Raw genomic sequence first — 14,040 nt, 5'->3', positions numbered from 1 at the left:
AAAATGGGAAGGATTTCTAATATCGGCAGTATTTCACAAAATTTCAATTGTAGTTTGAATGTTGTCGACATAGAAAGTCTACTGATAAAGCTGACTAATTGTCAAGTTGTGACGAGGGTGGTGACTAGTAATTATAACTTATTAAAGCTTGCATGCTAGAAGCGTTTTTATTGAATTCGAATTTAATTACACATATTGCAGACACAATTGGATGGAGCACAGCGACTATTTGTGCACCTGGCAAGCACGACTGGAGCAAAGGACGCTGCATGGTGTGTGTTGTCTGTAAGGAATGCACACATTATGGAAAACAGTGTCCTGCACGTGACAGACCAGGCAGATCCCCTGGCAGGTTGGTAATTGCAGAAACAGCTTTTGTGAGTCAGTAGAGAAAATTACTGGGGTCATGTAATACGAATAGTGTCGGCATACGTAGTCATTACAGTTTTCATTATTTGACCGGTAACAAAGTCGTCAGTTGAAACCTTATCTTTTTGATACCCTACCATTTTTGATACCATATTTCGTTGATCCTGGCCTTCCAATGGTATTGTTAGCAATATATTCTCGGTTGCTTTTCACCCATGATGATGATTGTAATATATCCTATCTGCAGCATCTGTGGCTGTGGAGATGGCTATGCAGGATGCGATGACTGTGGTCGATGCAAAAAATGTGCAGAAGAAGACCAGGACTCGGATGATGACTCTGACGTGGAAGAAAAACTCGAAAAGCTGTTTGGACTCCAAAGCTTATTGAAACATGTACGAGTAACTGCAACAGGTACGGCGAACTTAAGTTTTCTGATGTAGTAAAGGGTGCATCCAAATGCACAATGAAGTTTCATACAGATATTCTGTGCACCATTTTGTCAGTTCCCAAAGGCATTGTCAATGCTTGCTGAAATCTTGATTGCCCATATCTCGTAATAATACAATTAATACATTCCTTACGATAGAACCTATACGAGATATTCAACATCACTATCTCTGCCAGTTTATGATGCCCTAAAATATATTTGAATGTAATAAAATAATATTCATGTTTCAGAGTTCACCGAACGGCCAAGTAACGATGACACAGATGAAGAGAGAAGTAGGAAGTTCTTTACTGCCCTCAGACAAATGAAACAAGTAGTGGACCTAATGCGGATAAGCCAGGAACATGAGTCTATTCCTAAAGTGTACCAGTCGTTAGGAAAGGGCGTTCACCTGCCATATGTTGATTACAATCAGGGGGCAGAAAGGAAGGAGATAGGTGATCACCTGGCCAACATCGACGCTGCCCCTGTCTTTATGGAATATGTAAACTTCCTGTCATCTGAGACCACCCAGGAGGCAGCTGTAAAACAGGCTCCTGAATGCTTGGGCCTGATATATAGTATCTTGGTCAATCTAACCGATTCCAGCTCAGAGTTCTGTTGTGCTATTGGGAGGAGTGGACTTCTTGAACTACTTGTGCAGGAACTTGCAAAGTGTAGTACTACTACTCCTGCGGAGTCCGAAAGTCAGGTACGTCTAGAATCTCATATTCGTTAGATATCAAAACGACATTTTAAACGTCGTTTCACATGCAGAAAAAAAACGGGTTAATGAATCACGTTAGCTTTTCCGCCGATAGACATCATGGTAAGGCTCCAGAGAAAAGTCATAAATAACATTGACTTTTCAACTCTTCAGATCTGTGCTACACGTTTGTCACAATTTGTATTCTGTATGACTTGCAGGCGGAAGCCCTTAAGCTGATCACCATTCTCTACAACAGTGCCAGAGCGCCAGACATCAAGGGTCATTTTCATGATGCTGGGGCCGTGAACATCTTGCGACCATACCTTTGTATTGAAGATCAGCACATGAGACTGAATGCACTCTCTTGCCTCTCATTTATTGTTGAGGCAAGTGAGCTGCATATTATCAAGGTCAGCCCAGATTTAGCGGATTATATTATAGCCCTGTTGAATCAGGCTATCAGTAGCCCAGATCATAAAGCTGAGATAGACAATTACAACAAATCGGCTATGGAGCTTGTGGCAACAGTAAGCAGTCTTCTGCGCATTGATGACAACAAGCACATCTTTGTGGAAAGGGGATTGTTAGACTTGTTGGTAACATTTGTTGAAGTTGGCAATGATAAAGAAAAGGAATGCGCCATTGCATGCATCCAAGCGTTGGCTACCAATGATGGTATCAAAACCATCATAAAGAATAATTCTTCTTTGGTAGAGGGATTGAAGGCACAGTTGAATCATGCTACATGGTCTGTAAGAAATTCTGTCAAAAAAACGCTGATACTGCTGGAAACCTAATATAACATAAGCCAAAGGCCATGCTAATATCATACAGGTCGTAAGATGTTGGATAAACTAACTTTATACACAATGGCATGAAAGTTGTTGCAGTAGCAAGAACATATGCCATTAGATGTGCCAGTAATTCAAAGTTTTGATTGCTACATTTGTACATTTGTAATGTATACTTACTTTGCTTTTTTTGTCATTTCATGTTTTTCATATCTCCGTGTATCTTTGCTGAATGACGTGTATTTGTGAACAATTGATTATACTGTATCGATTCTTATATTCGCAAATACAATGTAATTTCATCAGGTTGGTAGTTACTCATATAGTAATTTTCTTGTAAATACAAGCAGGGCAGTACTCACATAAAACATATCGATGTCAGTCACACCATGATCAGAGATAGAAGCAGATTCAGCCATTCTAACCCTGATGATGGTGTCTGACAGACATCGGATGTGAGTTTAATATAAAGTTTATTATCAAAGCTTACTAAATAATGTATTGATTATTCTAATAACATTGTAAATCACCCTCTTTGTTAATGGGTCTATATTAGCTATCTTATGACACATTATATTCAAACCTTCAGTCTATTTGTAGATAGAAAAAGGTAGTTTTGTCCGCGGGACATCTGTCCATTTTATGACTTCAACAAGGATATTTGTATAAAATAACGCAAAACATATCTGTATATATGTACTATAAATGTAAATATGTGAATACTGTCTGATGGACTGAGCCTATGGTCTGAAAAAGGAATTGACTTTGGTTTTAAGACATCTAAAATGTTGAAATTAACGGTAAATAGTTTTGTCATTATAATAACCTGGATCACTTTAATCTTGATTGAAATTCACTTTTCTACTATTATATGTATAAAACAATTCATGTAGTAAGGTTCTTTTCAGCACAACCAAAGGGTAACTTACTATATGAATAATTGCCAACCTGATGAAGTTATTCACGGATGTATAACGTATTGTATTCGACAAACGTTTTAAAGAGTAAATGTTAGCTTTGTAGCATGCAGCAATAAGCTTTCAGAATTGGAGTTAGATGTTTGACCAAGTTTAAAAGTATAATGAAGAAATGAAAGAAACTGAGTATTCATTTGAAGAAGCACTTGCAATTTCAGGTTTCAGAATCTCACAATAACCTCAGTCAAAACGAGGTAAGTAAGATCGCGTTGCGTAATCGGCAGCGAGTTGGGCCCAGGCCCAAGAGGTCCCGAGTTAAAAACCTGCCGTGTCACCGATCTCGTGCCTTTTGGAAAGGCACATAACGCGACTTTCCTCACTTTACTCAGGCGAAAATGAGTACCTAGCTTCGGCCCTGTGTTTGGAGAGAGTCACACCCTGGGCACGTAAAAGATCCCACCACATTAACAGAAAAGAGTAGGGGACCTTCCCGGCGTGAGTTGATCAAATCATTCAGGCTAAATGGGGTAGGGAGTTTCGCGAGCAGCCTTCGTAACTCCAGCTTCTCTTATTGGATCAGTTAGTTGAGCTTACCGAGGTTGCTTGTTTCTGACTTAGAGAAAAGAGATGCTGCTAAAGTGAGCGTAGTTCAGTGCCTACAAGTGATCATTGGTCTGGCACTGAGCAAACTCTTAAAAAAACAAAAGGTATTGTTTTCGGTGTATTTGTTAATGGTGTTAGGTTGGTAGTTATTAGAATATAGTGCCGTGGCATGATGTACTGTGAAAATATCGCCTCGGGCCATTTAGTGCTGTACATGGATAGAAATAATATTTTTTAACTAGAGTTCAACGAACCCATCTCTTCGCCAAATAATCATGCCTTTATTTAAGACTTTAAGGTCTTATTCATGTATTACTAAATAGCAAATGACTGCATGAACTGTGTTCCTCACATGCAAACACACAAACATTACCAAAACCAGACTGTGACCTGACAGATGACCTGGTAGCATCCCTGGTCAATCAGAATTTCATGCTTGTCAATTTAGACTTTGTCCCCAGTGTAAGGGCGTCCTCCAGCAAACCATCTGTATAACAGCTGTGTCCATAGATATAGGTCAAAATGAGATATATAGAGCACAGTTTATTTCTGTTAATAAGTTTTTCTGCAGTACCTTAGGAAGCCGCTAGGGGGCCCACAATCATAATTTATCTTCGTTTTCCTGACCCCCTACCCACTACCAAATATCATCAGGATTTTTTCAAGGCTTCTCGAGTTATGCATTCCACAAACGAAAGGACGCACACACTCGGCCCACTACCGTCCTAACGGAAAATGCTACGTCAACTATTTTCGAACACAATCTTCTTTTCCGCAGCCGCTACTTAAATACTAAATATCATGAAAATCCATACACAGCTTCTTGAGTTATATGCTGTTGGCATGGATTTATGAACTTTCCTCATTAATTATGCAAATAAGCTACTGATTTGCATAATTAGTATTACATTGTATAAGTCATCACTCATTCTATCTACATACCGAAAATCCTGATGATCTGTTTACACGTTCTCAAGTTATCCTCGTCCAAAGTTTGAACGGAAATCGGTGCATGCAGTTCCCAAAAAGCCGCTAGGGGGTCCAAACTCACAGCACTTACTCTCTGTTTCAAGGGCTATCTACTACTCAAAAATCATGACCACAGCATGTCCAGAACACGAAGTGCCAAAATTAAAAGTTTTGCTGCAGTACCTTAGGCAGACACTAGGGTGCCCATTATCGAACTTGACCTTCGTTTTCCTAACCCCAATCCACCTAACAAATATAATCAGGATCCATTCAAGGGTTCTCGAGTTATCTTGCTTACAGACAAACGCACTTACATACAAATCCCGCTACAGCACCATAGGTAAGAGCCAGGTAAACCATTTTCGCACTTGACCTTCCTCTCCAAAACCGCTACACACCTACCAAGTTTCGTGAAAATCGCCCAGCTAGATTTTGACTTATGCTGCCAAAAACAAACCGCAAAAAACATACCAAGCTCGCTGCAGTACCGTAGGAAAACGCCAGGTAAACCGTTTTCAAACTTGGCATTCCTTTCGACAACTGCTACACACCTACCAAAAATCACAAAGTTCCATCCACAATTTCTCGAGTTATATGCTGTTGACCTACATACAGACCCAAGTCAAGCAATCTCATACTCTTCTTGGCGAAGAGAATTACATTTTGGTTCACAAGAAGTTTTATAACCTATCAATTATATGATTGTGATAGAACTAACCATTCTCATGACCAAGGTTGACAAGGGTGACTGTCAAGTCTACTGGCAAGCCTTGGTATTTCTGACATTTATATGACTTTACAGGAATTGCCGTCAATACTGCCAAAATATATATTTGTTACATGCCTTGTCCTTGTATGCATTTTGTGTTGCAAAAAGTGTTTTGCATCATGCTGTTTGATTTGCATAATTCGTTATTGTCTTGATATGCCAAATGCTAAACACTGCCATTGTTTGATGTGTTATTTAAAGTGTCGACAACATTGTGATCTGAGTGTTTATATGATAATCGGAATTTTATACAATAATGAAGAAATTTAAAAATAGAATGAAAAGAAAAAAAGAAGTATTGATGGTGTGTTTTGCAACTGAAATCATTGAAAATCTTTGTCAAAGATTCCTCATGTATCGCTCTATTGTGTCTTTTGATAATAAACTCTTGAACGAATATGAGTGGTGATGACTTATTACAACAATGAATCTGACATACCCAAAAAATGTTTAACAGTAGTACAATTCATGTCATTCGTCACAGTGGAATGAACTGTAAATAACGCACGAAATACACTCAAACCTGTCCAAGCGACCACCTCTTCTTAGCGACCACCTGGACATTACGACCGCTTTTTGTCGGTCCCGAAAATGTTCCCCATTGACGTAAGCATTACGATGTTATGTTCAAAATAAAGATGGCGGCGGATGCACGCGCGCGTGCTTATTAGCCATTACAAACAACGGAAACCATTTAAACTATGCATCATGCTGTGAGTCGACACTCTTGTAACCGACCACCTGGTCGTGGTCGTCTTGGGCAGGGTTGACTGTACTGCCATATTTGTTTTTCAGGTGAGTACCTCTTGTTTTACAGCGGCAAAGTAAAGCACACTAGTGTACGACTTCTTGAATATTTTCGTTTGGGTAAGATATCATCTTTTAGGGGATGCAAACATTTCGGGATGCCTGCTTGAATTTTATCTCGATACAGACTGCCAGTGACAGTGGTGATTTTCTATGAACTCATGCATGCGGTAATGCTTTCAGTTTCGGTATGTCGTCACGTTTTCCAGTAGTTTGTCTATGGAGCCATGTTTTTCCAGAGTTAAGTAATAAAATGTTCTCTTTGTTTACTGCTTACTGCACTCCTTCTGTCGAGAGGAGGGGACAAAAGTTTGGTGAATACACAGAAGACAGGCGAGTGGTAGAGAATACTTATACGACGCTGTATACATTTAGTAGTAGCAAACACGGGGTATCCACTGAACTGTGTCTGTGGTGAATGTAATATGACATGTTCCCTATCACCTAACAAGAGACACAAAGCAATGACGACGACAGTGTACTTGTGAATTTAATTCAAATCATGCGAATTAAGAGCTTATTTGCTAAATTAAGGAGGAACGTTTATAACCCAATTGCATTTCATGGCAGGACTGATCGGCATATGACATTTGTAACTGAGCTAGAGACATCTATGGATGTCCATTATGCAAATGATCTAATTTGTATAATTGTAAACACTATAATTTGATATTGATGGATAATGGTAAATCATTTTTTGTGGCACTTAGAAGTTAAGTGAAGTTGAACTTGATATAACTTAATATAAACCATGCAAAGGGGTCTCATTTACATAATGATGCTGCAACACTCTTCTTGCTAAGATATAAAACTTTCTTAGTTCTTTTATGACTGGGTCTTTGTCTTCCCACTTATTATGAATAGATATACTTTAGAATGGCGGATTTGTCTTAAATCTGGCATTTCAGAAGTCAAAGTCTTTGATCAAACATGTATGTCCCCCACTATATGTATATATAAACGCCTTAATTACTACCTTAATTATAACTTCACTGAGTTTGCAATTGTGTCCTACATACAGGCTCTCTTTTTTAGGACTGGACTGTTTTCGTACTTAGCATAGAGATCTCCCGAAGTTAGTTTTGTCATCATACGGTTAACGTCCAGGCGTCTTTTTCTAACAGACCATGAGCCGCATATTTGTTAAACAATGGAACAGTCCTGCTTAGGTATACGAACCGTGATTAGTATCGCTTTCTATCTGACGGTTTGTTTTGTGACGTGGTATCGACACAGGTGCTCTCTGTGCGTACTCAAATATGGGTCAGTGTCGGTGGGCGTGGTTTAGAATATGCGTGGTTTCTGTACTTTATTATCATTCAAGGAGTCAAAGAGCATAATTCGGGGTATTAGAAACCAAAGTGGCTCCTGCAGGTCCAAAACAATGTCCGCTAGGATAATCAAGTTGAAACAGAGAAGGGTTTAATGCAAGCCGGAGTTAGACCCAAGTCAGACGGTCCGTGACAGGCCCGGTTTCGCTGTCGCAGCGGTTAGCTCCTACCATGTCGTTTGGGTAGTGTACATATTGAAACTATTGTACATGATTCTTTCAGTAATAAACAAGCTTTTATCTCAAATACTTTTAAGATGAGGTGGGATCAAGGACGGAATTAATGACGAGACTAAACACACCCTTTTGGAATCATTTTCAGACCAGACTCGGGTAACACAAGAATAGGACCTTTAAGGTGTTTTGCACGAACACAATAACATTAACATTCTATCTAGATTACTTACCATAGTTACAGCGAGTGTTTGTGTCAACATTGATGCCTGTATGAAAAGAGTACCACAGAGCTAGAAGAGACGGAACCAGTCAGCTAAGTGCAGTACTGCCAGGTGGCCATTGTAAGAGGGCCAAACTCAGCTATCGACGCGTCTAGATTGGTGTCGAGGAGGAAGGAGTCAGGTAGGAATTTGTCGTTACGGCTGAAAAAGGAACGGGAGTGAAAGGGGAAAAGTGCTTTACCTTTGTAAAATCTCAGACTGGTTTCATAATTTAGACCCTCCATTAATTAAGATGCACGTCGTTGCTTTGGCGTCTGTTTCTGATACTATCAATAACAATTCACAAACACCCAAACGTCAAAATCTGGAATGGGCAAAAGTATTTTATGTCTTGCTATGTTAAAGACCACCGTATTTATGTGTGACAGTCTAAGTGCAACACATGACTTAGAAAAAGGTCATATTTTATTGTGCAAGCAGATGAATTGCGGAGTAAAATGTAAAGATGTATGAATGCTATGAGACTTGAGACATATAACTCAAACATAACTGAGTGATTACGTCATGTAATAATGCTTTTACTTTCGGCAGGACGCATTGCTTTCATTTTCAACACAACTTTCTTATCATGTTCGGTAACGTTACGTCATGACAATTATGTCTTCCAACGGGGTTTAATACACACAAAAACCTTAGACAAGTTAATATGTGATACCTAAAACCACAAGTAGATTATTTGGACTGAGCAGAGTATTTCAAACAAACGCTTAAACTTTTACAGCCTAATCTATCCCTCCCCCAAGAACTAGAATACTTAAATTTGTCCTTTGGGCTCATCATTCCACTATCTGATGGGGGTGCCGAAAACCCAAAGATTGTTATTCGAAAAATAATTGAACAAGTCTACACTCTATCAAACCATGTTAGGTGACATGGTATCGACACAGGTGCTCTCTGCGCCTGCTCAAATATGGGTCGGTGTCGGTGGGCGTGGTTTTAAATATAAGGGCTTCTATTACCAAGGGGTCAAAGAGTATATTTTAGGGCATCAAAAAGAAACTTGACTCCTGAAGTCACTAGCATAACCAAACTAGAATAAAGAAGGGTTGAATGTGAACTGCAGTGGGATACGGACAGTCAGTTTTAAGTAATGACTGCGGCTGGGCTCGGTTTCGCGGTCGCTACAGTTCACCCCGCCTACACCGATTTGGTATTGTACGTATTGAGAATATCCTACATGATCCTGTCAGTAATAAACAAGTTTTTATTTCAAATACTTTTAGATAAGGTGGCATCAAGGTAAGATGCATTTATGATCGGTCTAATCACAACCTTTTAGGGGCCAAATCATTTTTGACCAGAGACAGGGAACACGGAAACATGCGACGCGTGTTAACATCAATATTTTGCATAGATTACAAAACCATAGTTACAGCAAGTGCTTGTGTCAACATTGAACCCCGTCTAAAAAGAGTACCACAGAGCTAGCGCACGCTAGAAGACATGGAGCCAGTCAGCTAAGGACAATACTGCCAGGCGGCCACTGAAAGAGGGACCATCTGGCCCTTGTAAGGGGGCCAGACTCGACTATCGACGCGTCTAGATTGGTGTAGAGTAGGAAGAAATCAGGTAGGAATTTGTCGTTACGGCTATCGCTTCAATCATAAGGAAATATGGCAATGTATGAAATAGGAACGGGTGTGAACGGGTGCAGTGCTTGACCTTTGTAAAATCTTTTTTTTTTTTTTTTTATATAACTTTTTATTGATTTTTCAAACACAAGATACACATATCATACATAGAGCGATAATACTGAAAGTACATGTAGGACACAAAAGATAAATAAAACCAGAAAACAATGAGGATAACTTATAGCAGTGTACACATTTGTATATAACAAGGAAATGATAAACAGAAGTTGTATATATGTTATTCACTATTCACTGTTTTAACGATAAAGCTATTTTCCCCCATTTACCAAAGTGTTCTTTTATCTTGTCCATCCTTTTTGCTATAATATATTCTAGCCTATGGATGTATGACATATATGAAATAAAGGCTTGTAAATTAAGAGAGCGTTGACGGTTCTTGAAAATAAAGTGTTTGCCAAGAAGGATAATCATATTGGCAGAAACTGGGCACCGACAATTCAAATCACCAAAGATAACTTTAAACAGGTTCAGATTTAAATGTTCCCCCGTATTGATGAGAAACCAGTCTTCTACTTGCCTCCAGAAAAGTGTAGCAACTCTACAATGAAAAAAGAGATGGAAGACTGTTTCTTCATCTTCATTACAATATTCACATATGGGCGACTCCTTCAAACCCCAAGTGTATAAGGTCTTGTTCACGGTCAAGTATTTGAATAATAGTTTATGTTGAAACATGCAAACACTAGAGTCAATGGAAATTTTGTAAGGTAGGTTATAAACCTTTTGCCATGGTATTGGACAGTTGAAATAATCTTCCCACGTGTACTGTATCCTGTCTGAAGTTTCACATAATCTGGCTTCATTCATGTAGAAAGCATATAAGCATTTATTAATATTTTTACTATGTAGCCAGGTTACATCTCTACAGGCAGGGATGCAAACACGTAGCTCTGAGGAGCCTTGTCTTAGAATATGTTTCCATTGAGGAGGAATAGCTGACAAAAGTTGATGATACTGATAAGCTGTACAGACATCTCCAAATTTGACTACAAAGCTGTCAAAAGACAAAAAATTATTCTCAGCATCAATAATGTCATTTACAAAAAGTACTTTTTTATTGAAGAAGGCTGAGGAACAAAAGGGTCGCCTACTTATACAAATATGTGAATTCAAGCAAAGGAGTTGCTGTTTGACTTGTATGCAATTTTCTGGGGGGCGTAGTTGGTATTTCAACCAACTTTGTATAACTTGTCGAAAAAACAGACTGACTACTTTCTTAATCAAGATTTCGAAGTCATTCGTTTTAAGCTGTGCAAAAGGAAACGTACTGGTTCTAAGAACAGGACTAGAGAAGGACAATAATTTAGAACAAAACCAGTTTTCGTTTTTGTGCAGTTTTGGCACTAGAGCGGCCTTCAGTTTGAGATCGACAGCTCGCAGATTTTGAAGTTTTAATCCACCTTGATCATAATCATTGTATATTGTCTTTCGCTTAACTCGCTCGGGTCCGTCACGCCATAAAAACTTGAAAATCTTTTTTTCATATTTGTCGAAAAAAGCTGACGATGGAGACGGGAGCGAACTTAATAAAAATATAAACTGTGAAACTATAAGTGTATTTACCAGAGTGACTTTCCCCATAAGTGATAGTCCTTTTTCTTTCCAAGGATTCAAAATTTTATCTATTTTCATATATTTTCGGTCAAAATTGATTGACACAATATCTTTAAAGTTTACAGGAATATGGATACCTAAAACTTCTGTAGGTCCATCTGTCCATCGTATGGGCAGAGGAGAGGGTAAATAGAAGTCTGTATATTTTAGGGAGCCAATGCGAAGTACAGCACACTTGTCAAAGTTAGGAACTAGACCAGATAGCAACGCAAAGAGATCTAAATCGCCGGTAAGGGCGTGCAGAGAGCCAAGTGTTGCAGCGAGTGGAAAGTTGGAGTCGTCTGCATATTGAGAGATTTTTGTTTCGATGCCATGAATATTTAAACCCTTTATTTCGTTGTTACTTCTGATTTTGATTGCTAGTATTTCAGCACCTAAAATAAAGAGATAAGGAGAAAGTGGGCAGCCCTGGCGAACTCCACGTGTGAGGGGGAATGATTCAGAGATATACCCATAGTTAATTACTTTACTAACAGCACTTTTATATAAAATCTTTATCCAATTCAGGAAGGATTCTCCAAATCCAAAAAATCTTAACACTTTGAGAATGAAGTCCTGTCTTATTTTATCAAAAGCTTTCTGGAAATCCGCAATAAAAATCAAGCCTGGCTTTTCGTTAAGATCATAATATTCTATGATTTCTAATATTTTTCGTATATTGTCACTTATATTACGTCCTTGTAAAAATCCTGTCTGATCGTATGAGACAAGGCTTGAGATTACATTTTTCATACGCAAGGCAATGCACTTTGATAAAATTCTGGTGTCACAATTTAACAATGTTATGGGTCGCCAGTTTTTCATACTAGTGGGGTTTTTATCTTGCCCAGTTGGGTCCTGTTTAAGAATTTGAGAAATGAGACCAATTTTTTGGGACTCAGACAGATGCCCCACCTGAAATGAGTAATTGAATGAGTCTAGCATTGGTTGTTTTAAGATGTTAAAAAAGGTCTTATAAAAATCAGTAGGGAGTCCGTCAAGACCTGGAGACTTTCCACTGGAAAAAGATTCGACAGCTAATTTCAATTCCTTTTCTGTTATCGGACCTTCACAACTGCTACATTGGCCAGATGATAAGATGGGGGCCGCTTTTGGAAAAAAGGGTAAGAATACATCACTGTCTAAAGACATGGGAGAATTTTCAAACGCATAAAGGTTAGCATAGAATTTTACTTGCTCCTGCAGAATGTTTTGAGGCTCCGTGAAGATCAATCCATCTGAATTCACAAGTGTCGTCATGTTTTTCCTTGCATGACCCCTACTAACTAAGTTCATGAAAAATTTAGTACATTTTTCCCCCTGCTCCATAAATTTGGCTCTTCTGTTTGCGATTAAATTATTAGCTTTTGCTTGGTAAAATCTTAGACTGGGTTCGTATTCTAGACAACTCCCACATAAAGATGCTCGTTGTTCTGTTGGCGTTTGTTTCCGATTCTATTAATAACAATTCTCCAACACCCAAGCGTCAAAAATTTCTAATGGCCAGATGTATTTTATGCCTTGATTAAAGAACACTTTATTTTGCAGAACACCGTCTTTGTGTGTCACAGTCTTACTGCGGCACATGACTTGGTGATAGGCCATATTTTCAATGATTGTGCAAGCAGATGAATTGCGAAGTAAAATGTTCAGATGTATGAATGCTATGAGAAATGAGATTTATACTGCATACATAACTGGGTGATTACGTCATGTAATAAAGCTTTTACTTTCGGCATGACGCATTGCTTTCATTTTCAACACGACTTCCTTATCATGTTCGGTAACGTTACGTTACGTTACGTTATGACAATTATCTCTTTCAACAGCGTGTAATACACAACAAAACCTAAGTCAAGTTAATATGTGATACCTAAACTACAAGTAGATTGAGCAGGGCTTTTCAAACAAACGCTTAATCTTTTACAGCCTATTTATCCCTTCCCCAAGAACTAGAACACTTGGATTTGTCCTTTGGGCTAACGATCATTCCACAGGATTGTAAATAAATGATCAAGTATACAATCTATCAAACCATGTTTTGTGACGTGGTATCGACACAGGTGCTCTCTGCGCCTGCTCAAATATGTGTCGGTATCGGTGGGTGTGGTTTAGAATGTACGTGGTTTCTGTACGTTACTATAACTATTCAAGAGGTCAAAGAGGATATTTCAGGGTCTCAAAAAGAAACCTGACTCCTGCAGTCACTAGGATAAACAAACTAGAATAAAGAAGGGTTGCATGTGATCCGCAGTGGGATACGGAATTTCGAAGTAAAATGTTCAGATGTATGAATGCTTTGAGACTTGAGACTTATAGTGCATTGCATAACTGAGCAACAATCTCTTGATTTACCCAATGTTTTACACTGGATGCAGGAAACTCGTTCTATTTCTTAGTTCTGGCCATGGATTGCACAAGTGTATACGCTTTATACTGATACGGCATGTTCAAATTCACGTAATATGATCTGACATAACTGGTGATTCAAACGTTTCTGTAGTATATTGGGTGCACAGTCTGATCGCCTGGGTTTGGCGGTTTGGACATTACGTGATGTAATAATGCTTTCAGTTTCGGCATGACGCGTTGCTAGTTTCACAGAATTGCACACCTCACCGCACACACGGGTTCAGCACCGCT

At 38.8% G+C, this 14,040-nt stretch overlaps 1 protein-coding gene across 1 annotated transcript in view; it reads left to right on the top strand.

Moving 5' to 3' along the window:
- The window catches only part of LOC118408306, a 44,855-nt gene extending 40,734 nt beyond the window's left edge, over positions 1-4,121 (top strand). The window contains exons 37-40 of the mRNA XM_035808997.1: positions 202-352; positions 617-783; positions 1,051-1,511; positions 1,727-4,121. Of these exons, the coding sequence (XP_035664890.1) occupies positions 202-352; positions 617-783; positions 1,051-1,511; positions 1,727-2,305 (1,358 nt within the window). The 3' untranslated portion in view covers positions 2,306-4,121. The remainder of the gene's footprint in view (positions 1-201; positions 353-616; positions 784-1,050; positions 1,512-1,726) is intronic.
- The last annotated feature ends 9,919 nt before the right edge of the window (positions 4,122-14,040 follow it).

This window comes from Branchiostoma floridae, unplaced genomic scaffold (assembly GCF_000003815.2).
Source record: "Branchiostoma floridae strain S238N-H82 unplaced genomic scaffold, Bfl_VNyyK Sc7u5tJ_1567, whole genome shotgun sequence".
Lineage (NCBI taxonomy): Eukaryota > Metazoa > Chordata > Leptocardii > Amphioxiformes > Branchiostomatidae > Branchiostoma > Branchiostoma floridae.
The sequence above is the reverse complement of the archived record's forward strand: the minus strand, read 5'-3'. Positions and strand labels throughout refer to the sequence as shown.